This window comes from Pongo abelii, chromosome 11 (assembly GCF_028885655.2).
Source record: "Pongo abelii isolate AG06213 chromosome 11, NHGRI_mPonAbe1-v2.0_pri, whole genome shotgun sequence".
NCBI classification, from domain to species: domain Eukaryota; kingdom Metazoa; phylum Chordata; class Mammalia; order Primates; family Hominidae; genus Pongo; species Pongo abelii.
Genome location: NC_071996.2, coordinates 144,358,114 through 144,381,604, shown reverse-complemented (window position 1 = coordinate 144,381,604; position 23,491 = coordinate 144,358,114). Strand labels below are relative to the sequence as shown.

General features: G+C 60.8%; 1 protein-coding gene across 4 annotated transcripts in view; it reads left to right on the top strand.

The window, feature by feature from the left end:
- The window catches only part of KIF1A (kinesin family member 1A), a 117,335-nt gene extending 94,250 nt beyond the window's left edge, over positions 1 to 23,085 (top strand). For 2 of the 4 annotated variants that reach the window (XM_024243247.2, XM_054550129.1), the window contains 12 exons: positions 1,759 to 1,785; positions 9,948 to 10,062; positions 11,486 to 11,619; positions 12,843 to 12,904; positions 13,321 to 13,466; positions 14,214 to 14,414; positions 14,979 to 15,056; positions 15,824 to 15,948; positions 16,926 to 17,078; positions 17,676 to 17,868; positions 18,705 to 18,823; positions 19,461 to 23,085. In XM_024243247.2, coding sequence (XP_024099015.1) covers positions 1,759 to 1,785; positions 9,948 to 10,062; positions 11,486 to 11,619; positions 12,843 to 12,904; positions 13,321 to 13,466; positions 14,214 to 14,414; positions 14,979 to 15,056; positions 15,824 to 15,948; positions 16,926 to 17,078; positions 17,676 to 17,868; positions 18,705 to 18,823; positions 19,461 to 19,503 — 1,396 coding nt within the window. In that variant the 3' untranslated portion in view covers positions 19,504 to 23,085. The remainder of the gene's footprint in view (positions 1 to 1,758; positions 1,786 to 9,947; positions 10,063 to 11,485; positions 11,620 to 12,842; positions 12,905 to 13,320; positions 13,467 to 14,213; positions 14,415 to 14,978; positions 15,057 to 15,823; positions 15,949 to 16,925; positions 17,079 to 17,675; positions 17,869 to 18,704; positions 18,824 to 19,460) is intronic. The other 2 variants (XM_024243249.2, XM_054550130.1) reach the window with 1 other exon arrangement.
- The last annotated feature ends 406 nt before the right edge of the window (positions 23,086 to 23,491 follow it).

The following is a 23,491-nucleotide window of genomic DNA, read 5'->3' as shown; positions in this document are numbered from 1 at the left end:
TATCGGGGTCTGCTGGAGTTAGGGGATGGGAGAGGGAGGCAGCCCCTGCGGTTGGCCTGGGCAGGTGGCTCAGCACTGCCAGGGGCAGCCCTGGTGGGTGGGGACGTCCTGCGGGCTCCCCTGCGTCCCAGACGCTGCCTTCCAGGGGCTTGGGGAAAGTGAGGTGGGGGCTCCAATGTCCAGTCCTGGCTGCTGCCTGGGGGCTCGACCTGGCTCACGACGCACAAGCCCAGAGTAGACCCTCAGAGCTGGAGCCGCGGGTGTCTCCATGGCTGTGTTTGTAGGAAAACGTCTTTGAGGGCCTTCCTGCAAGGAGGGTCAGGCTCATAAGGAAGGAGGGTCCTAGGGGGCGTCGTCTCCTATTCTTCTGACTTGGGTCCACACAGAGCTTTGGTTTCATCAGAAACACCCAGAAAGTGGGCTATTGGGGCTTAGCACTACAGTAAGGAGGGCACTGCGGGGGCAGCCAGGGCAGGGGGCAGCTGGATAGTCAGGGTGGGCACAGTGCTGAACAGTAGGGGGTGGGGGTTGGGCAGAGACCTGGGCAGGGTGGATGCAACTCTGGTCCCAGCCCTGCCTGTGGCCTTCCAGAGGGAACTTGCCCTGCACTCATGTCCACAGGAGGGTGGAGAATTCGGGGGGTGTTCTATGTGGAGGTGGTGCCATGACGGGGGGAACACGTCTGGGAGAGGGAGAGATGAGGCAGACCAGGTGAGATGGGCCGGGGCTTGGGGCTTCCTCGTGCCTTGCTTCTCCTGCCGCCGTGAAAACGCTCCCTGGTGAGGTGTGGAGAAGGCCTGGAGCCCCCAGCACGGGCACTGCCTGCAGAGTGTGGGCTGCTGTGCCTGGGCCACGGGGGACCAGGAATTGGAGTAGGGGGTGGGGCCCAGAAGGGCAGGTCTGCCATGTGAGATGTGCTTTGGAGCCTGGGAGATGATCTCATTACCTTATTTTCCTGACCTCTGACCCTCCCTTAGCCCAGGCAGCTCCTGGGGTGGGGTGGGCAGGGGCTCCAGCCCGCCAACCCCACCTGCTATCTCTCTGCACAGAGGGCTGAGTTTCTGAGGTCTTCCTCAGAAGACCAGTTGCCATGGGTGACATAGGAGGGAGCGGCTCATGGCTGGACCTCAGGCCACCCTGTTCCTGGATGCCCGAGAACCTGTCACTGAAGGGGCTTCGGCCCCACACCCTGAGGGCTGAGACATGAGGCCAGTCCCAGGGTGCCTCTGGGGTTGATGCAGCCCTGTGCTGGGGTCAAGGCCCTGGGTCTGAGAAAGGAGGAAGGCGCATTGCGTGGGCGTGGCCTCCCTGAAGCGGCTTTGGCCCTCGCTTGGCTCCTGCCGGTGCTGGCAGCTCCCACCCCCAGCCCTGCCCTGGAGCAGTCTTGGGGACTGTCCTCTGCTGGCATCCCCAGGCAGGCACCGTCCTGTGGCTTGGCTGACCAGGCCAGTGGGCCTTCCTGTGCTATGGATGGTGCTGGCGTCCTCAGCCCCATGATGGGCCGGGCTGCTCCAAGGCCTCTCTCCCTGACATGCAGAGGCTCGGGAGCCCCGGCTTCTGGCTCCAGCCTGGAGCCTCGGCCTTCCATGCGCTTTGCCACGGCCTTGCCTCCTGCCCGCTCCCAGGCCCCGCGCTTTGCAGCCTCCCCGGCTCAGAGTGGGCCTGTGGCCACAGGCCGCTTCCCTCTGCCTGTCCCCCACCCCGCTCCCGCTGCGCTGCCCGGCCCTCACTAACCGTGTGATTGTTTGTGTTTTGCAGGCAGTTTCTTGATTCGGACATACCTAGGTATCATCTGTGACCCTTGGTTTCATTTCAGCCTCTTCTTTCCTCCCTGCTCCTCCCCTGACCGCCCCCCACGCCCCTGAGAAGTTAACTTCCAGCTTCCTGGACTCCTCACACACGTGCTCACCTGTCTTCCTGTTCCTCCCGTCTTTTTTCTTTTTATTCTCTTGGAATCTTGGTTTGATTTCTTTATTGCTTTCCCACCCTGTCCTCTTGGCTGAGTCCCTTCTTCCCCCACTCCTGATTTTGGCTGCTTTGTAGTTTCCTGCTCCCTAGTAGACACTGGCTGGCCTCCTGCTCCTCCTGCCCCAGCCTTGCCCGCCCCGCACCACACCCTGCCCTGTGGATGGGCTCGGCGTCCTGCACGCTGCTGGCTGGCCCGCTGCCCTTGGCTGCACCACCCTGTGAGGACCAGCCCCGCTCCTCTCTCCCTGCAACGGGCTGTAGCAGGCAGAGCCTTGAGCACAGGGAATGGGGAAGGGCAGACAGGATCCAGCCCAGGAGACCCTCACGCTCCGGCACATTCCACAGCCTCTCGTGAGTCCCTCGCCTGGCCAGGCCAGGAGGAGGGACAGTGGCTCCAGCCACGCTCTTCTGGCCGTGGCCACCGAGCATCCTTTTGTGGAAGTGGTGGGTGGTGAATTCATGAAGAGACCATAGAGTCCCAGACTCAGGTTGTCCAGCAGGAGGCTCCCTTTTCCCCGGCTGCAGTGAGGCCCCTGCCCATGCCAGCCTGGGGCAGGGAGTCGGCGAGACCTTGGGGATGGAGGGCCTCCAAGTCCCTAATCCAGGCACTGGTGAGAACTCGAGTCCGTTCCGAATGGAAGATCAAGGCTGCCTGCTCCTGGGTCTCTGCATGACTGTGGCCAGCGTCACGGCAGTTATCCTGTGGGGTGGCGTTTGTGAAGTAAACTGAGCAGCAGAAGGCCTTTCAGACCAATGTTGGGACTTTAAGCCCTGTCGTTGGGAGGTGTGAGGCCACTCCTGGCACAGAGCCCCAGGGCAGTGGGGCTTGGCCAGCACTTTCTGAGGCCACATCCTTGTCAGGTCATGTTGCCATGGGTCAGGACAGATGATTGACAACTGTGGCAGAGGGACTGTGGCCAGGAGAACACTCTGCCCAGGGGTGGCAGGGCCAGAGTCCCCATTGGCATGGTCCCTTGAGCACGCGCACACACACCTCTTTCCATGAACAGATCTTTTCCGAAGGCTGCCGCACCAGCTCTCCCTGGGGACCTGGATGCAGCAGAAACCCTGTCAAGGGACCCCTGTGATGGTGGCTGTGCTGAGGAGGGAGCACAGCCCTGCAGGGCCTGAGCAGGGGCCTCCGTCTCCCTGCAGTGAGTCTGGCAGGCTTGCAGGAGGAGGAGACGACATCGTGCTAGCCGGTCCTGGAGTCAGCTGGCCTGCCTCTGGGAGTTTCCCCATGCTCAGAAAGATCTGGGTCTGGGGACCCCATCAGCTTGGGCTCTAATTTAGGAGCTGTTTTCTGGGCATTGCTGTGCCATTGGTGGGGCCGCAACATTCACCCATGCACTCATTCATCTTTCACGTGTGACTAAGACACTCATTTGAGCCACATCCTGTGGGACTAAAGGCAAAATCAGGAAAAGTCTGTCCAGGCGGGTCAGAGCCTGGCCAGGAAGCTCATTCACCCTCTCATCCCTCCCTCATCCCCTCATCCCTCCCTCATTCCCCCTCATCCCCTCATCTCTCCCTCATCCCTCCCTCATCCCCTCATCCCTCCCTCATCCCCTCTTCCCTCCCTCATTCCCCCCTCATCCCTTCCTCATACCCTTATCTCTCCCTCATCCATTCCTCATCCCTTACTCTTCCCCATCCCCTTATCCCTCCCTCATCCCCTCTCTTCCCCATCCTTCCCTCATCCCCTCATCCCTCCCTCATCCCTTCCTCATACCCTCATCCCTCCCTCATCCTCCCTCATCCATCCCTCATCCCTCTCTTATCCCTTCCTCATACCCTCATCCCTCCCTCATCCCCCATCATCCCCTTATCCTTTCCTCATTCCCCCTCATCCTCTCGTCCCTCCCTCATCCCCTCATCCCTTATCCCCTCATCCCCTTATCCTTCCCATATTCCGCCTTATCCCCTCATCCCTCCCTCATTTTCCCTCATCCCCTCATTCATCCCTCATCCCCTTATCCCTCCTTCATCCCCTCATCCCTCCTTCATCCCCTCATTTCACCCGCTCTTCCCTCACCCCCGAACTCCTCATCCCCTTATTAGCTCCTCCCCTCATTCCCTCATCTCCTCATCCCTCCCTCCTTCCCTCATCCATCCCTGATCCCTCCCTCATCCCCTCATCCCTCCCTCATCCCCCATCCCTCCCTCATTCCCTCATCCCCTCATTTTACCCTCTCTTCCCTCACTCTCTCAATTCCTCCTCCTCTCACCCTTTCCTCCCCTCACCCCCTCATCCCTGCATTCCCTAATTCCCTCACCCTCTCCTCCCCTTACCCCCAATTCATGTCTCCCTTCATTCCCTCCACCCCTCTTCCCTTCATTTTTTCCTCCCCTCACTCCCTCACTCCTTCACTCCCTCATTTCCTCATCCCCTCCTCCCCTCATTCTCTCCTCCCCTGATCCCCTTCTCCCTTCATCCCTCCTCCCCTCATGCTTCATCCCCTCTTCCCCTCATGCCTCATCCCCTCCTCCCCTCACGCCTCATCCCCTCCACCCCTCATTCTCTCCTCCCCTCATCCTCTCCTCCCCTCCTCTCTCCTCTCCTCCTCCCCAATCCCTCATCCCCTCCTCCCCTCTTCCTCCTCGCCTCCTCCCCTCCCCTCATTCTCTCCTCCCCTCCTCCCCCTTCTTCCTCCCCTCCTCCCCTCTTCCTCTTCGCCTCCTCCCCTCCCCTCATCCCTCCTCACCTCTTCCTCCTTCCCTCCTCCCCCATCCCTCATCCCCTCCTCCCCTCATTCCCTCCTCCCCTTATTCCTTCCTCCCCTCATCCCCTCATCCCCTCCTCTCCTAGTCTCCTCCCCTCCTCCCCTTATCCCTCATCCCTCCTCCCCTCAAGCCTCCTGCCCTCATCTGTTATCCCCTCATCCGTCATTCCCTCCTCTCCTCCTCCCCTCCTTCCTCATCCCCTCCTCCCCTCATTCCCTTATTCCCTCATCCCCTCCTCCCCTCCTTCCTTCATCCCTTACCCCCCAATCCCCATAGCAGACACTAACCAAGCAGGCTGTGTCCTGGCCCTGTGGCACAGCAGTGATGGGGACTGCTGTCCCTGGTTCTGGAGCCAGAGTCCAGCGACAGTGTCAGCCAGGGCAAGGGGGACTGTGGGGGTCTTCCCAGTGGGGAGGGCTCACCAGGAAAGAGTGAGCTTGCCTGAGCTGGGGGCACAAAAGGAGCCCATGAGCAGAGGTGGAGGGGAGAGTGGAAAAGGCAGCTCCCGGTCAGGGCCGAGCCCCTGACCTGCACTGCCTCTGAGGCCAGATCTGGTCTAGGATTCTCCTTCTCTGAGGACAGCGACCTCCAGGGCCATGCTGTCTGGTGGAGGTGGTGGGGAGCAGTGACATGCTGGTTGTCTCCCAGCTGGCACGACTTCAGGGGTGGCACGCGGTCAGGGTGCTAGCTCTGGCTGTGTCAGCGGCTACAGCCCAGCGCTGCTGGTAGAGCCCGGGCCAGAGCCACATCCGATGTTGCTCAAAGTCCATGCATTCCTCAAGCCTGTGGGGATAGGATGCAGCTCTCTCCAGCTGCGCCCCCACCCGCTCCCTACCTCTGTTTAGTCCGTGCCTGGCATCTGGCATGCCCACCATCCCAGCCCCTATGTCTAAGTCCTTGGTGGGCTTTGAAATCCAGCTGCAATGGGCCCTCCTCCAGGCACCTTCCTGACTCCACCCACCTCCTTCTCACTAGCCTAGCTCTAAAATCTCTCCTGTGTCTGTGTGGAGCTACTGCAGATTTGCCCCCAGGCCAGGTTTCAAGCTTTTAAGGGCAATGTCAGCCTTCCCAGATGTACATTTCCCCACAGGATAGAGCCCAGGGGCAGGGCTCGGTCAGGCTGGGAGGGAGCCTGCAGCTGCCCTCAGGGGGCTTGGAGGGTGGGGCCAGTACTGACCAGGACACAGGCTGGAGGTGGAGAGGCTACAGAGCAGGCTCATGCTGCGGCCCTCAGGGGTGCCTGGCCCAGCCTCCTCCAGTTGGCTGGGCCCTGTGCGAATGCTGCATCCAGCTTTCATCCCAGAGACAGATGGGCTGCCTATGTTCTCTGCTCCCTTCTTGGGCTGCTTGGTGGATGGTGCCACATGACTGCGTTGTGTCATGTCCAGATCCTGTGAACCGTATGCCTGAGGTCAGGGTTCAAGCACAATCCCCTGCTCTTAGCTGTGTGTTCACGTCGGATCAAGTCTCGTGCTGGGATCATGTTCCCTTTGGGCGAGGAGGGTCAGCCCTGGCTGCCATCTGTGGCCTCAGCCTGTTAGATCACCTCCCTGGAGAACCTGGGCCTCCACATCCAGGCTGCATGTTTCCTCTTGTGATGATTCTGAGCGTTTGGCAGCTGTCACGTGGGATAGAGTGAGGGGGGCTTCAGGGGACGGCCTGGAGCAACCTCGTGCCTGCTCCTGGAGTGGGGGTCCTGGAGTGGTCTCCAAGGCCCTCCCCGCCCACATCCTCCAGTTTTTGCCATGGCAGAGTGATCTTGGCCACCTCTCAGCCTCCCTGGGTCTTGGTTTCCTGCTGTATGATCACGGGGCACCCGTCAGTGGTTCCCATGCTGTGCCCTGCAAGCCTGGTGGGCCCCAGCTAGCAATGTGGGTCCCATGTGGGTCCTGTGTGGGTGAGCTGCTACTCTGCCAGCCTGCTTCTCCCCGATCCACCAGCTGTTGTCCCCTCTAATCTCACTTGGGATCTGGGTAAGACCTGTCCTCCGTTTGTAGAGACTTGAGGGGCATAGGGGGACTAAGGAGTGTTGCCAGGGACCCTCCTGGCCCGAGCTTCCAAGGTCTGCTGCCCGTGAGCAGGTGGAGCCAGGCAGGATGTGGGCCAAGGGCTGGTTGAGAAGCATTTAGGGTGCAGCTCCCCTAAATGGGGCAGAGTGGGAGGCCTCTGGGGCTGACCAGCAGTTTGGAAATGACCCAGGAGCAGCACCATGGCTGTGCCCATATCAGACCCTGGTCCGGCTAGCCATCTTGGCACCTGGGGGAGGGGACAGTGGTCTGGAAAGGGCCCATCCCTGCTGTGCACACAGTCCTATAAGGCCCCCTCCCACCATTCTCTCCCCAGCTCACAGGTGAGAATCCACCACAGTCAGGTTCTCAGAGAGATTTTAGTCCACTGAGTTCTGAGCAGGGCAAAGCCACATACTACCTGAACTGAGAAATTCTCTCCTAGGACCCCCAAGGGGGCTGTTGTGGTCCTCATGTGGAAGTGGGTTCATGTTCTACTTACAGCCCCAGGCCTGGCTCCAGCAGAGTCCACTTGCTCCTAAGGAGCAGCCCCTGGCTGAGTCTTGGGGTCCTGCCTGCCTCACTGGGCTCGTTCCTTTGCTGTGTCCCACTCAGGGGCCAAGGAGCCCCAGGATGGGGCAGGGACGTGGTTCCTGATGAATGAGGAGTGCCTGGGCTGGGAGGACCTGGTGCTTTCTGAAGGGTGCACAGAAAGGAGTAGGTGCTGATCCTGGGAAAGACCTGCTGGTTCTGATCCTGGGGCCCAGGGGTGAGGGGCAGGTGGGCTGTGTCTGCACACACAGAGATGGAAGAGAAGGAAGGGGAAGAGAAGCAAGCTGAGGCCCTTTAGGGACTTTGGAGGCAGAAGACAGAGAGAGGGTCCAGCACAGGACCGAATGCTTGGGCTCAGCAGGAGAGACACGGCTGGTGGGACCTGCAGGCTGGGTCTTACCCAGTGCATAGAAGTAATGAGGATGCTAGAGTGTACTAGATAGTGACATGTGCCAGATAGTTACACTGACGTGTACCAGATAGTGATGACGTGTACCAGACCGTGGTGCTGACGTGTACCAGACCGCGGTGCTGACGTGTTCCAGACAGCGGTGCTGACGTGTACCAGACAGGGATGCTAACGTGTACCAGACAGTGATGCTGATGTGTACCAGATAGTGATGCTGATGTGTACCAGATAGTAGTGCTGATGTGTACCAGCTCCAGGCTCTGTTCTCATCGCGCTCTAGTATTAGCTCATTTAATCTGCAAGACATCTTGAGGTAGGGGCAATTACTGCCCCATGGTACTTACAAGGAAATGGGGCACAGAGCTGTTGGTGACATCCTGAGGCCACGCAGCTGTGAAGTGGCTCTGTGGCATTCCAGCAGTCTGAGGCACTTGTTCCAGGCCAGGCTGCAGTGGCTCCAGCCCTGGCCTGCAGGCCTGACCCTCCACAGGATCCGCAGTGTTCCAGGAGAGGAGCAAATCCCTCCAGGCCTTTGTCCTGGCTCCTGGGCATCCACCTGGCCCAACTGAGGACAGACACAAGGCTCTCACTGCAGACCCCAGGGAAGGGGGTATCTGCAGGGCCAGGGCCAGGGGCTCCACATGGGGCTTGCACCCCAGCCCTGTGTGCAGTGAGAGCCTGGGGGCCGTGAGATCCGGCGTGCACCTGCTGAGCTCCTCAGTTTTCTGCCCTGGGCCTTGTGCCGGTGCTTGTTCTGACATCTCCATTTCTTCTGTATGTGTACGTGTGTGTCCTGGCTGCCTCCACCTTTAGCGTTTCATTGGGAAATGACACTAGGTACAGCTCACTTTTCTCTTCCGCCCTTGCTTGGTCTGTCCTCTTCTGCTCTTCCGAGTTCCTTTCTCCTCGGCGTCTGCCTGCTTCTACGCCCTTTCTCTGACCACCCGCTGTCCTCACTCTCCCAGGATTGCTCCTTGGTGACATGTGTCCGACAGCAGCCCTCCCTGGTCCTTCTGCTTCATTCCACACCCCCAACTTGTGAGACCCATGCCCTGCGTCCCAGACCATGTGTGCAGTAGACAGGGCAGCCTGGTGCCACCTGTGCTCCACCGCGGTCTCGGGAGGGGCCCGGCCGCCTTGGAGCCTGCGAGGCCACCCAGCTGTGTGTGTTGTTGTCTCTGAACTGTGTCCTTGTGAGGATGCTTGGAGGGGAGCTGGGTGAGGCTGGGTGGATGGCGGGGTGGGCAAGCTGAACATGCTGCTCAGGGCCTGCAGAGTGGCCACATTCTGGATTCAGGCAAATTGTCCACCTTGGGTATGACCAGTCCTCCCTGTGAGCACCAGGCCTGAGGAAGTAGTTCAGTCACTCTGCCATCCAGAGGGCTGAAAACAGGAACTCTCACGTAACAGAAAACCCTGTTCCGGAGCAGAGGGCACCCAAGGTGTTTGCGGAACGTGGTTCGACCCCATAGGGATGTAAAATCCCAGGCCCCTGGGATTGGCCCTGAGCCACCCTGGGACAGGGTTTGTGGGTGGCTGGCTCAGGCTGTGCTCATCATAACTCCAGGTTGGAGATTAGGGACACAGTGAGGCCGCCGCTGTCTCCTGTGTGCTAACAGAGATGCTTTTGCACACGGCCTTGCAGCAGCCACCCTGCCTCCATGCCAAGCATCCTCCCCCCCGGGGCCTTCCTCTTCCCGATGGACCAAGGGTGAGTCCATTGTCAGAGGAGATGGACCATGGAGGTTTTTGGCAAACCCGGGCAGGTCCCCTTCAGGTCCAGGGAGAGATGGTGGCGCCTCCTTACTCAGACTGAGGCTAGGGTGGGCCCTCGCAGGCTCTGCCCTCTCCCTCCCTGCCACTGTCCTTCCTCTCCTCCCTGCCCGAGTCCTCTCCTCCTGCCCTCCCCTCTCCCTTCCCTGTGTTCCCCACATCCCAGCTCCCTGTCCTGCCTCCCTCCTCCCTTCCCTCTCTGCCCTTCTTGTTCTCATTCCCTGCTGCCTCCTCTCCTTCCAGCCTCAGCGTGACAGCTGGGGCACCATTTGTGGTGGAGCTGGGAAAATGCTGGGCTCACCCCCATCGGGGCGTCCAAAAGACCCCACTCTCTGGGTCCTGAGTAAGGAGGGACCCGTCCTTCCTGGCACCGCCGCCCGGGCTTCCAGCCTGTGCCCCCAGCCGCTCCCTTGCGGCTGCCCCTTGTCTGTCGCTCTGTCTGTCTGCATGTCCCCGGCCTGGCTGAGAGCAGCCCCCACGCCATCAACTTCTACTTTGTCTCTGCTTCCTTTCAGGACCTTTTACCAATTTGAGGCTGCGTGGGACAGCTCCATGCACAACTCTCTCCTGCTGAACCGGGTCACCCCTTATCGAGAGAAAATCTACATGACACTCTCCGCTTATATCGAGGCAAGGCACCTATGCCACGGCACTTCACCAAAACCACTCAGCCCCTGAAGCTTGAGGTTCTTGTAAGCTCTGGACAACCCCACATGACCCAGATGACTTCTCTAGTTCTCAAGTCCCTGGGTTAAATTCGTGTGCCTTTTTTTTAAAAAACACAAAAACTGGACTACAAGTTTGAATACATAAATCCATAAATCCATGTGCTGTTTTTTTTTTTTTTTTTGAGACATAGTCTCACTCTTGTCGCCCAGGCTGGAGTGCAATGGCGCAGTCTCACTGCAACCTCCGCTTCCCAGGTTCAAGTGATTCTCCTGCCTCAGCCTCCCCAAGTAGCTGAGATTACAGGTGCCTGCCACCACGCCCGGCTAATTTTTGAACTTTTAGTAGAGACGGGGTTTTGCCATGTTGGCCAGGCTGTTCTCAAACTCCTGGCCTCAGGTGATCCACCCACCTCGGCCTCCCAAAGTGCTGGGATTACAGGCGTGAGCCACCGTACCCATCCTCCATGTGCTTTTAATGGCAGTTAACTCACTCTACTAAACTTAGTGTGTGGGTGTTGTCCTTGGGATGCAAGATGGCTGCAGCACCACCAGACATTGTGTCTGCGTTCCGGGCAGCACAAAAACAGAAGTGTTCCATCCCCACAGCACCCCCAGAGTCTGCAGTACATAGGCCGTGGCCAGACCTGGGTTGTGGCCTCCCTTCCAAGTGCAAGAGGTGACTGGAAGTGTGGGCGTTTCTTGCTGGTCATAGTAGTGAGGGAGAGGGAGGGTGGGGAGCAGTGGGCGGGGGCCTCTGCAAGCACATCCCCTCTCCTTAGTTATAGCCAAATTATTCCGGCTTCACATGGGGATGGTGTGACCATCTCACCGGATGGTGGTGAGGTTGCCGTGAGGAGGCGCTGGCAGAGCTCTTCCCAGCGAGTGCTTGGGACTCTTCAGCCGTGCACAGTAGCTGCCCCCACTTCAGGAAGACAAAGGGGCCAGCTGTTCAGCAGTTAGCGTGTCGTCCACCAGGAAGTCATTTTCTGTGGTGTTTGAGTTAAAATGCACACATTCAAACAAGACCTGGTTTGATCCTCACAGTCATTCCAGGGTCGGGGAGGGGTCACCCCAATTTTATGGTGAGGCAGCTGAGGCCCGAGCAGTGAGCCTGTGTCTGGGACCCTCGGGGTCCCCACACGTGGAGACCAGTCCCTCAGGCAGCCCAGGGGTGGACAGAGCTGGGGCTGCCTGTCCCCAGTGGGGTTTTCTCAAGGGCAGGAGCAGAGACTTTCTCCTGCCTGCGTCCAGGCCACACCTGAGGCCCTGGGAAGGCCCTGGGGCTGCCCGTCAATCCTGGGCATTGTGCCTCCAGGAGAAGGCTGGAAGGGCACCTGGGCACTTGGGGTGTCCTTGTGCCTGAGCCCTGCTCCCGCCTATCTCAGATGGAGAACTGCACCCAGCCGGCCGTTGTCACCAAGGACTTCTGCATGGTCTTCTATTCCCGTGACGCCAAGCTGCCAGCCTCGCGCTCCATCCGCAACCTTTTTGGCAGTGGGAGCCTTCGGGCCTCGGAGAGGTAAGCGTCCAGGGGTGAGGACCACATGGACTCCCACCCTGCTCTCGGTGCGGGCCAGACAGGGCTCTGCCTGGCAGCGGTCCTTGGGCCACCCGGCAGCTCACCGTGTGCGAGGCCCAGCCACACTCCTGGCTGGCTCCCTGTGCTCTGTCCCCTCCCGCTCACCCTAGATGAAGACTGTGAAGGCCATGGTTCCTGCAGGGGACACGGACACCACTATGAGGGACTTGAGGGCCAGCCTGCAGGGAACGGGAGAAAGGGCAGGCCCAGGGTGCCCACCTGGGGCCTCCTGTGGGTGATGCTGGGGCCACACCGTGCCCCCACCCCCCTGCCGGTGACCTTCTTCCCTGAGGACCACAGGAACCTGTGCCATGGGACTGCCCACAAGGCACTGAAGGAGGAGCTGGATAAGTGGGCGGTGGCTGAAAGGGGGCTCTGGACACAGCTTCCCACAGGACCTGCTGGGTGGCTCTTCTTGGAAGCTGTCAGCACCTTGGGGAGCCAGACACCAAACACCAGGACCAGCTGTGCTTGCATGCTGAATACATTCCTGCATTCTTGGGGGTGGGGGAGAATGAGCCGGAATGTCAGGGCCCTGACAGCAAGGCTGCCGAGGCTACCGGGCACCTGTGTCCACCTTCAGTGGGTCTCCCTGTGGTCTGCCACATGGACCTGGTGTCCAGGTTCACACTGGGCACAGCTGGGAGGAAAGAGCTTGGGGGTCAGGATCCAGTGTCCTTGAGGGCTGGCTGTGGTCATTCTGGAGGTCACTCAGTAATTGTGGGATGCCACCGACCTGTCCGTGGGAGGGTGGCCGAGGTGCTCTCAGAATCTGTCCTGGGCACAGTGGGGCTGCTCTGTGGGGTATAGGGCCTGAGGGGCTCTCGACGCCCTGGAGGGACTGGAGATACCAGATGCTGTGCTCATGCTGCCTGTGCCTCCCTTGGGCTGGGACAAAGTGGAGGCTGCTGTGGGGGCCTGGCCTCAGGTCACAGCCCCATGGGCACCTGAGCAAGACCAGCCAATGCATCTTTTCTCTGGGGGCCGGAGGGAGTCTGGGATGAGGACTCTGAACAGGGGCTGTAGCTCAGGGACCTCAACACCCCACCACCCCAGCCAGGCTGAATGTGCGTTTGATAGTGGGGCAAGTCAGCAGCCAGGCTGGCTGTGTGTCCCCATTGCGGGGCCTGGTGACTGCATGTCACTCCTTCTACTCCCCACAGTAACCGTGTGACTGGTGTGTACGAGCTCAGCCTGTGCCACGTGGCTGACGCGGGCAGCCCAGGTAGGTGTCTGCCCTGCTCTCACTGGGTGGGTTCCTGGCCTGCTCAACCTCTGCCCACTTGGGGTGACCACAGCGAAGCTGCCATTTGCAGGGGGATCCCTCACAGAACCCAAGCACTCACCTTGTGGCTTCTGGAGTTGTTCTGAGATGGGAGGAGAACGAGGGAGGAGAGTCAGGCCTGCTGGCTTCCTTGGGTTCCCAGGGCACAGCTGAGATGGCCATGGGACGCCGGGCTGGATAACTTCCTATGGAGGAGGCCTACATGGCTCTTTGGGCCCCAGGGTGGACCAAGGACAAGGGGAAGCCCATCTCTACCCCAGAGGGGAGACAGCTTCACAGATGGGCGGACCTCTAGGGTGGGTGGGAGGAGCAGCCACCTGTCAGGTAGGGGTGGAATGTCCGCGTCCCCCATGCAGGGATGCAGCGCCGGCGCCGACGAGTCCTGGACACATCTGTGGCCTATGTCCGGGGCGAGGAGAACCTGGCAGGCTGGAGGCCCCGGAGCGACAGTCTCATTCTGGACCACCAGTGGGAGCTAGAGAAGCTGAGCCTCCTGCAGGAGGTGAGGCAGCCTCAGAGGATGAGGCCCGCACGGCTGGCTTTGTCTGCAGAGCAAAAGCTGGAGAGGGCCCAGTGCCTGGTGCCCACTGGGGGGCAGCACAGCCGGTCAGGAGTCACAGCCACCTGCAGGAGAAGCATGTGATGCTCCAGTGTGCACTGCAGGGCTGCGTGGCGCATGACAGAAACATGGCCAGTGTAGCACAGAGGCATGCTCTGGAGTTAGCCGAGGAAGACTATCAGGCGTATAGACAGAGGCCAGAAAGGGACCCTGAAGGAAAGTCGCGGGGCCCGGCTGCCCTCTGCGGCTTTGATCGGGGAAACCAACATGCAGCATCTAGGCACTGCCTCGGGCCGAGTGTGTGTGTGACACGTGACTCGTGACATGTGAGATGCGTGAGGCCAGGGCTGTGCCCACCTCTCGGCCCTCTCCTGAGGCCTCCAGCACTGCAAGGCAGCACAGCCCTGCCCCAGAACCTGGTGCGTGAGATGCATGTGTCCAAGAGGGAGCAGCTTGCTTGCTGGCCATGAAGGTGGCAGGGCTGGGGTGGGGGCTGAGTGCTGTCAGCCCCGGGGCGCCAAGGTCTGTTCCCTCATTTCACAGCTGAGGGCCATCAGTCTTCAGTCTTAGCCCAGGGGAGGGTGGGCTCTCCGGGGTCTGCCCAGAGGGTCATGCTGCTGCTGAGGCTGAGCCCAGCTCTGGAGGTCACCCCTGAGGTGCAGCAGGTAAGGCCTTGTGTCCTGTCTGAAGGTGGAGAAGACCAGGCACTACCTGCTCCTGCGGGAGAAGCTGGAGACCGCCCAGCGGCCTGTCCCAGAGGCACTGTCCCCGGCCTTCAGCGAGGACTCTGAGTCCCACGGCTCCTCCAGCGCCTCCTCCCCGCTCTCGGCTGAGGGCCACCCATCACCCCTGGAGGCTCCCAACGAGAGGCAGCGGGAGCTGGCCGTCAAGGTGGGTCCAGCTGGTGGGCAGTACAGCCCTAGCCCCAGGCCCTCAAGGGCCCTGAGTCATTTCTGGGCAACTCCAGCAACCCAGCCTTACCCATGGCTGCTCTGGTTAGCACCACCAGGTGCTAGGAGCTTGAGGGGTCCCTAGGGTCCCCTTGCCCACTGACTGCACCCCACCTGCACTGAAAGTTGGGTGCCTTTTGCAGCCTCCCTTCCCAAGCAATGATTCACTCCCTCTTGAATACCTGTGCTGATGGGGAGCTCACCACTTCCACCCACAAGTGGCTCTTTTGGCGGCTGAACGGGCCTCTGGGAAGGCCTCCCGCACTGGAGGCAGCACTGCCTCTGGCCCTCACACCAGGCCCTGAGCCGGAGCCTGACCCTGGGAGACTTCCTGGGCTCACCCGAGGACCTGGGTGGGGTGGAGGTGCTGCCCACCTTGACCCGCTGTGCTCTGGCCTTGGAACCCACCTGTGTCTGGGGAGGGGTGGGTAGAAGAGCCTGCAAGGCTGTCTGAGCAGGGTCCCGGGAGGCCTGGCCCCTGACCATGCATGTGCTCTGTCCACAGTGCTTGCGCCTGCTCATGCACACATTCAACAGAGAGTACACACACAGCCACGTCTGCGTCAGTGCCAGCGAGAGCAAGGTGGGTGCAGAGGGGCTGTACCAGGCTGCCCCGCAGGGCTCGGGCTCCCGTAGGCAGTGGTCCCTGAGGAAAACTCCCATTCCGAGTGGGAAAAGGCAGTTAAGAGTTTCCTAGGAACACGTCTCAGTGCAGAGGGACATCTCATACCTGAGTGGCTGGTTTCCCTGGGTCGGCCTGGAGTCCATGGGAGGTGGGGACGTGAGTGAGGGGCCGGGTGGGTCCTGTGGCCTGGGACGCACCCATGCGCTTGCAGGCTTCTGCTGTCTTCCTGGGCCCCACCCTGTCTGGCCATCACCCTGTGGCCTCTGGCCCAGTCAAGCTCCCACTTGGCTGTCCCTCCTCCTCCTGGGACCGACCCCACTCCTGTAGCCTGGGAAGCTGCCACTGTGCTGCATTATGCATGGAGCTCCAGCTCTGGCCCATGGCCTTCCTTGCCACCATGGCACCACCCAGTGCCACCTCACGCTGGCACGGGCAGGAGGCAGCAGGGCAGAGCTTACCCAGCCCACTCCTCGAGGCGTTGGCAGGGTGGCTGCCTGGGTCAGGCCAGAGCCTGAAGTGATGGGAGGGGCTGGCCAGGGGCCACAGGGGCTGGAGGGGGCCAGGGGTCTTGAGCTGGCCAATTTTGAGCCAAGGCTGCTGGTAGGAGGGGTGGGGTGCCCTAAGCAGCAGGTGTGGGGTAAGCGCAGGCACAGGGAGCAGCTCCCACAGAGGCCGGAGACCCCCCTTCCCTGTGTCCCCTGAAAAAGGCCTTCTCTCCTCCGCAGCTCTCCGAGATGTCTGTCACCCTGCTCCGGGACCCGTCGATGTCCCCTCTAGGGGCGGCCACTCTCACCCCCTCCTCCACTTGCCCCTCTCTGGTTGAAGGGCGGTACGGTGCCACTGACCTGAGGTGAGTGAGCTCCAGGCTCCCGGAGTGGCTTCCGGCACCACGGCTGACCCATGACCATGGCCATGACTCGGGCACAGAGAGCACAGAACAGGGGACCCCAACGGCCGAGTGTCTTGGGGTGGCCACAGGCTGAGGGAAGGGCCTGGAGGAGTGGAGTCCGCGGCCCTCTCAGAGGGCGCCTGTGCCCCGCCAGCTCCATCCTAGTGTGTGCGTGTTCTCTTCCCTGAAGAAGACCAGAGATGGGTGGAAAACAAGCTAAAGCTCCCCTTTCCTGAGACAGTGCTTATAAAATAATGGAAAAAGAAAAGGTTACAAAAGAGGTCGTGAGAGCCATTAGGGTCAGTATTGCGGAGGGAACACCTGGTCCCTGCAGGTCCGCATTTGGAAGAGACCCCGTGTGAACCCCTTATATATGATTCATAAGCAGGCAGATGCTTTTCACTCTTGCTTTAAAGTGCCTTAAGGGTTCCAGATTTTCATTTAAAAAAGAAAGACGGTGGCATCAGCTGGCCTTGTCTTCTGCAGGCCTCCTTGACCACCAGGTTGAGTCGCGTGGGGCCTGGCCCATGTGGGGGGCCCATGCGGGAGGCCAGCGGCACCCTCTGTTCCAGTAGCTCCTTAGAACCTCATGTCACCTTCAGTCTAGTTGTGGAGATAAAGAGATGCTGGACTTGCTTTCACAGAGTGGAGGTGGGGGCAGGAGAGCCACTGGGAGAAGGGCGTGGAGTGGGGCACAGGCTGCCTGGCTGGGCCCCGAGGTTCCTGGGGGACTCTCCCCACCAAGCCCAGCACTTCCTGGAATCGGGCACAAGCTTGGTTGTCCTGGTGGACGGGCCCCGGGAGCTCCCACTGTGGGCACAGCTGGAGAGACCCTGCGAAGGTGCCCTACTGCAGCTCTGAGGCGGGTGAAGCCTGGGGGAAGACGGCCCCGGGCCCAGGGAGGCCTGCAGTGTGCAGCACTTCCCTCTGCTTCCCAGGACCCCGCAGCCCTGCTCCCGGCCAGCCAGCCCAGAGCCTGAGCTGCTGCCAGAGGCCGACTCCAAGAAGCTCCCTTCCCCTGCCCGGGCAACAGAGACAGACAAGGAGCCCCAGCGCCTGCTGGTCCCTGACATCCAGGAGATCCGAGTCAGGTGTGTGGGGCCTCCCTGGAAAGTACCACCACCAGCTCTGTGCTGACAGGGGACAGGCAGGCCACCCTGATCCCCATACTGGGGGCACAGGGACCCTCATACTTGGGGAGACAGACAGGTTGCCTGACGCCCATACTGGAGGTTCAGGCAGGCTGCCCCGACCCACATGGAGGGGCAGCTGCATGTGGGAGGTCAGGCAGGACCCACATGGGAGGTCAGGCAGGGCCCTGTGACCCACATGCCTAGGCTGGGAACCAGCACAGAGCACAGGGGAGTGGGTGGGGTCAGAGCCAAGGCCCAGGTGGGGAACTCGTGGTCACTTGGCACAGTGTGACAGCCTTGCAGCAACTTTATCTTATTTCTTTAAGTTTTTCCATTTTATGGTGGGGAAACTGAGGCCCAGAGCTGGCTTGGTGGTCTGGTCTCCAGCCTGCTGGGTCGGGGTTCCGCCAGGTGCCCTTCGATGCCTCGACCCACTTTCTGGCTGGGGAGGTGGGTGGCACTGCTGCATCCCAGCTCTGGGTGGTGGATGGTGAGGGCCTGAGTCAGTCACTGCCCCCACCGAGGGCCCCAGCGAGCAGCTCTCTCTGCCCTCAGCCCGATCGTCTCCAAGAAGGGGTACCTGCACTTCTTGGAGCCGCACACGTCGGGCTGGGCCAGGCGCTTCGTGGTGGTGCGGCGCCCCTATGCCTACATGTACAACAGCGACAAGGACACCGTGGAGCGGTTCGTGCTGAACCTGGCCACTGCCCAGGTGGAGTACAGCGAGGACCAGCAGGCTATGCTCAAGGTGCGGCTGGGCCCGGCTCAGGCTCGGCACCACGAACCCCAGCAGGGCAGGAGCTGAGCCACCGTCCTCTGCAGCCCTGCGTCAGAGCAGGAGGCCCATCTGCTCACCCCAGACTCTGTCCTGTTCCACGGAGGCCAGGCTCAGGGACTCAGCCTCAGGGATCCTCTGTCCTTGCCCCAGGCCTCTCTGCCTGTCCATGGGGCGCATATTCCTGGTGACAGCGAGTGGGGATGGGCTCTGGTCAGGGCAAGCATTAGTATTCTCCTGTGTGATGGCCACAGCCATGTCCCCTCCTCCGGAGTCACCCAAGGTGGGTGGCACCAGCCCTGCAGGAATGGGAGAGCCACACGGCTCAGAGGAGCCCTCCTGCCCCCACTCTGCCCAGCCCCTCCAGCTGGAATGGCCCTGGACAAGTTCAGGAGCCTGGACTCCTTCAGGCTGGCTGGAGGAGAAGTTTCTCTGAGCCATCTGGAGGCGGCCCCAGTGTCTACGAGATGGTTTTTTGATTCCCTGTGGTGGGAGTGGGTGGTGTGAACCCACATCTGGACCAGCAGCCCAGCCAGGGTCCCAGGGAGCAGGGGCCATGAGGGGCAGGCACGTCCCGTGGGGATGCAGAGCAGTGGTGAGGGTGTCCTGGGACCACTGGCCGCAGATGCGTTCAGAAGGCAGTCACAGCCCTGGCTGGGTCAGCCTTCCCCTCTGTGTCCCCTCCGTGTCCCCTCCCTGGGACTTTCCTGGCGGTGCCCCTCCCCTGCCTGCCTGGGCCCTGGGGAGCAGGAGGGTGGTGTGCTGACCATGGGGCCTGGCACCTCCTCACCAGCAGCCTCCCTCTGCAGACACCCAACACATTCGCAGTGTGCACGGAACACCGCGGCATCCTGCTGCAGGCTGCCAGCGACAAGGACATGCATGACTGGCTGTACGCCTTCAACCCCCTCCTGGCCGGGACCATACGGTAGGGCCGCCTGCAGGGCGAGGTTGCTGCCATGGGGGTCCTGCCCTCAACCGGCTCCTGGCCAGGACCATTTGGTAGGGCCCTAGGACAAGACTGCTCTCCCAGGGGTCCTGCCCTCAATCCCCTCCTGGCGGGGACCATTCAGTAGGGCCAGCCACAGGGTGCGGTTGCTCTGCCAGGGGTCCTGCCCACAAGGCTGCCTGGGGAAGCAGTGTGGCCGGGGAAGGCGGTGTGGCCTGCCCTCACTTGTGTGGGCTGGGGACGCCCTTAGGGCTGTTAATGCTTCCTCTGAGTCGTGGCTTCTTGTGGAGTGATAAATCCCAGGCCATACTTTCAAAATTACATCCTAACCCTGTGGCCTTGGCATGGAGAAACCGTGTGCCCTTGGGCAGGCTGCGGAAGGAGCCGGTCCCTCCCACAGCAGGGATGTGAAAAGCGGGGTGCAGGAGGGGATGGGTGGGCTGAGTCCTACACACCAGAAGCAGAGATTCAGTCCCTTCTCCAGGTGGTGAGGGAACCAGCGGGGACATGGGGTCTGTGGCTGCCCCTCACGGCTGCCTGCCTGTGCAGGGCACGGTGGATATGTCCTGCAGGTGTTCCTGGCCTGACCACGCCGCCTCTCCCAACTCTTCTGCAGGTCCAAGCTCTCCAGAAGGAGGTCTGCCCAGATGCGGGTCTGAACCTGAGCCCTCCCGTGACAGCCGGCAGGCCCAGCCCATCCCCACCCTCATCCTCGTCTGTCCTGTCACCTGCCGCCCAGCTCCTCTCCTGCCAGACAGCCCACGACCGGGTCGACCCCCCAGGGGACGCCCTTTCCAGGCCCGGGGACCTGTGCCACACGACCAGCTGTGCTCCCAGCAGAGGCTGCGCGTGTCAGTTCTTGCAGAATGTGCTCTGGTGGAACAAGCTGGGAGAGGCTGGGGGGGCCAAGGGCGCAGGTTACGGGGGTTCTTGCTGCCGTTCTAATATTTTTTTAAGCATAGACAGACTTATAATTAATATACGTTAGTTAGTGACATTGAAACAGTCAACTCGGAAATTAACTATAAGACTTGTTCTATTTATAAGTATTTATTTCTAATGCCTCCACATAGCCCTGTAATATTCAGATGGAACCCCCAACAACCTCCACCCCGTTTGTTCCCACGTGTGTCTCCCAAGCCTGCTAGGGACAGGCAGGGCAGGGACAGCCACTTTGGAAGGCCACAGTGAGGAGCTGTCTGGACCAGTGGGGCACCTTGGGGCTAGCACACGGGTGCATTGCCTGGGCCCCAGGCTTCTCCATAGCCACATGGGTCCTGGGTGTATGTGTGGGAGGGTGGGGGGGTGTCTTTGGTGCCTGAAGTCTGTGCAGCATGGAGGGTGGTGTGAGTTCCTCTGGTGGGAGGTAGAACGCACATCTCTTCTGGGCGGCCATCTGAGATGTGACTCTAAGAAGAGTTCCAGCAGCTTCCCCCAGGAAAGGGTGAGGGGTGACACTCGGCTCTGGCTCTGAGATGAGGCAGACGGCACCCAGGCTGTGATCTGTCCTGGGCGGGGACCGGGAGGGAGCGGGGTCGGGATCACCCGCCAGTGTGCAGACTATGGGGCTGTGTGCTGTCTCCGGACCATCAGGGCAGGGTGAGACCAGGAAGTCAGGGAAGGTCGGAATTCAGGGCGACGGTCTAGGTGTCGAGGGCTGTGGCACAGCCTCTTCAGCTGCAGCGAGAAATGGAGTGAGCTCAAGGTAGCTTCTGGGAAGAAATTCTGCCATTAGCAGGTTTCTTGCAAAGACTTTCCTCTCTTTGTTCCCAGGGCAGAGAGTTTCTGTGAGTCCCATTGAGAAAATCCCACGGGGTGGGGGTATCCTGGTCGGTCGGCAATGCAGGGTGGCTGGCTCGGTGGTTATTGTCTTCAAGGAGCTCTTCCTTCTGCATCTGCGGTGTCCCTTTGTTCTTGTCCCATTTCACCCCCTCTGCAGACACCAATGTCCGAGGGCCACCCAGGACAGGACAGGGGTCAGCCCCAAGCTGAGAGTCTGGTCATAGGAGTCATGTCCAGAGGCCTAGGGAGATTTTAGGGCCCTCCCCACCCACACCCACAGGTCGATTTGGTCTCTTTTTAGCTCAAGGAAAGACAGTAGCCAAGCAACAGAGCCCCTCTCCCGCCATGGCCTGTGGGAGCAGTTACGTCGGGTCTGGTGCTCCAGACCTAGGGCCCAGCACTTTCATCAGATCCTGCCTCCTGGAGTGGGGGAGATGCAGCACCCCACTGGTTCTGAGGCCCCTACTCTCCCAGGCTGTCCCATGTGATGTTGACATGAGCCTCAGAGACCCCAATCCCATGCCTGGGGGAGAGACAGCGGCTCAGGAGTGGGGGAGCGTGGGGCTTCTACACCACATGGGAAGGCTCTGGCATGAGGTTTTCCTTTGGGAAGGTTGTTTGGGCCCCTGAAGTTCCATCTCCGAGAGTGGCGTGCAGGGCAGGCCAGGGCCCATGCTGGCTGCGGTCTCTGTGGTTGCCTGCCTGGGCCAGCCTGTTTGGGAGCTGGGACTGTGGGCTCGCCTTTTCGTACCTGGGCTCAGGTGCGGTGTGGCCACCGCCACCCTCATCCCCTGCCTGGGAGGCTTTCCCAGGGGCTGATGGGGGTTTCTGTGAGGGAGAATCAGGGCTCGGGAAGCCACGTCAGGGAAGGCAGGACACAGGACACAGCAGCTTTCTTTGGAAATCTCCCAGGTGAGGATTCACATCCCAGAATAAAATTCGGAAGCCAGGTGGCCTGTGCTCCCCATGGGTGTCCTCTGGAGGCAGTGGGCTAAGACGCAGAGAGGAGAGAATGCAGAGCAGCTTCTTGCAGAAGCACCTGCTCCAGCATCCAGGGCTGCCTGGAGGCAGGAAGGAGAGGCAGGGCAGGACATACTGGTCTGAGATGAGTGGGAGCCCCACGGGCCCCAGGCAGGCTAGAGGAGGCACAGGCCCTGCCGCGGCCAACTCAGGTCAGCCAGCCTGAGGCTGCGGACTCCAAAGGGTCTGGGCGCGCCCCCCAGGTCGCAGGTGTCTGAGGCCAGCCAACCTGCAGAGAACTCGCGGCATGGGTGGGCTGAGCGGAGGTGCCTGGGAGCTGCCTAAATTCAGAAGCCTCCACTGCCATGGAGACTGCCTGGCTGTGTCCTCTCAGCCAGGTGCCGTGTTGGCCTTGGCTAGGACCCAGAGCCACACTGCAGCCTCCACCGACTCCCTCCTTCCAGGCCTGCTCTAGTGAGGAGTGCCTGAGCCAGGACCCAGAAACTCAGAGTTGATGGTGAGAGGAGGCCGCCTGAGTCAGGACACCTGGCTTCTTGAAAGTTCGCTCTGCCAGAAACCACCTAGGGATCACGTTAGCTGCATTCCTTGAGCTCCCCAGGAGTCGGTTTCCACATCTGTGAGGTGGAGGGCTGGTGTGGAGGTGCTCATGGGGTGCGGTGCTCAGGAGACAGCCAGGCCCAGCATGGCTGCTGCTTCCTGCTAAGTGGGGAAGGTGAGACAGATCTGGAAAACCATCTGTCTCAGATGGTTTCATTTAATGCTTTATACTGCCGAGTCTGGGGGCTTGTTTTGGTTTGGGGGCAGCCATCTTCCACCAGAAAGGGGGAGCTCCTTCCACTGCGGCTCCAGATAGATGGGGATGCCGGGCTCCAGGCCGACCAGCACTTGGGCTCTGATGGGACACGGCCAGTGCCTAGGGGTGCCAAGTCCAAGGCCTCCCACTGGGAGTCATCGCTTGGAAGATGCCAATGTTTCATTCACCGGCTGCACAGGCACAAACTCCCCCACCCAGGACGGCTGTGATGAGGTGGCCCTCCCTGTCAACCTGGTCCCTGGAGTCCCCAGCACCTGGGGCCCTGGTGGGGCTGATGTCACAGGTGTTTACTGTGCTGCTGCACTGGTCCTATGCCAGCCTCACCCGTGTGGGGACCACAGAAGGCACACTCCCTTACCCCCGGTGCCGGGCCGTGCGTCCCCGAGATGGACAGCAGCTGTGGCGACCCGCGTTTCTCCCTGGGCCTGTGCTTCCTGTAGTTAGTCCGTCCCCTGGTTTCCCCGTGGCTCAGAGGCCGCGTCCCTGGCTTGTACATACGTGATTGCTGTGGGCACACCCCAGACCCCATGTCATAGCTGCCGTCCCGACGTCACAACGCCCGTCCCGATGTCTTACACCCGAGTGTTAGCCCTAGGCTCCTGTACTGTGTGTGCACTTGAGGCTCTGTCCAATTACGAAATAAATGTGGCTCTTACCCAACACACTCCTGTGGGCTCTGCTGTGGCTTTGTTTGCGTGTTAGGTGTGTTGGGGGCCCCGGAAGATGGTTGTAGGTGCATGCATCCAGCGTGGTCCAGAGACAGTGCCCCTCCCCCAGTGATGAGGCAGGGAGGGGCTGGCTCTCGAGATGGGCATGGGGAGGTGGTGGGGAAGGTGTTGAAGACTGAGTGTACACAGAGTGCTGGTCTTGGAGGATCAACCTCCACCTGCCTCTCTCCGTGACCGGCTGCACCCCTGTGAACCAGCCCCAGGCACCTCCCCGGGGACACAGCACCTACCACCCTCATAGCAGGCCACTGCACCCATCCCAGGCAGCCTCGGGCCTGGACCCTTCAGAGTCTCTAGTCCATGAGGTCTGCGCCTGGGCCCAGATCCTCAGAGCCTCCTGGA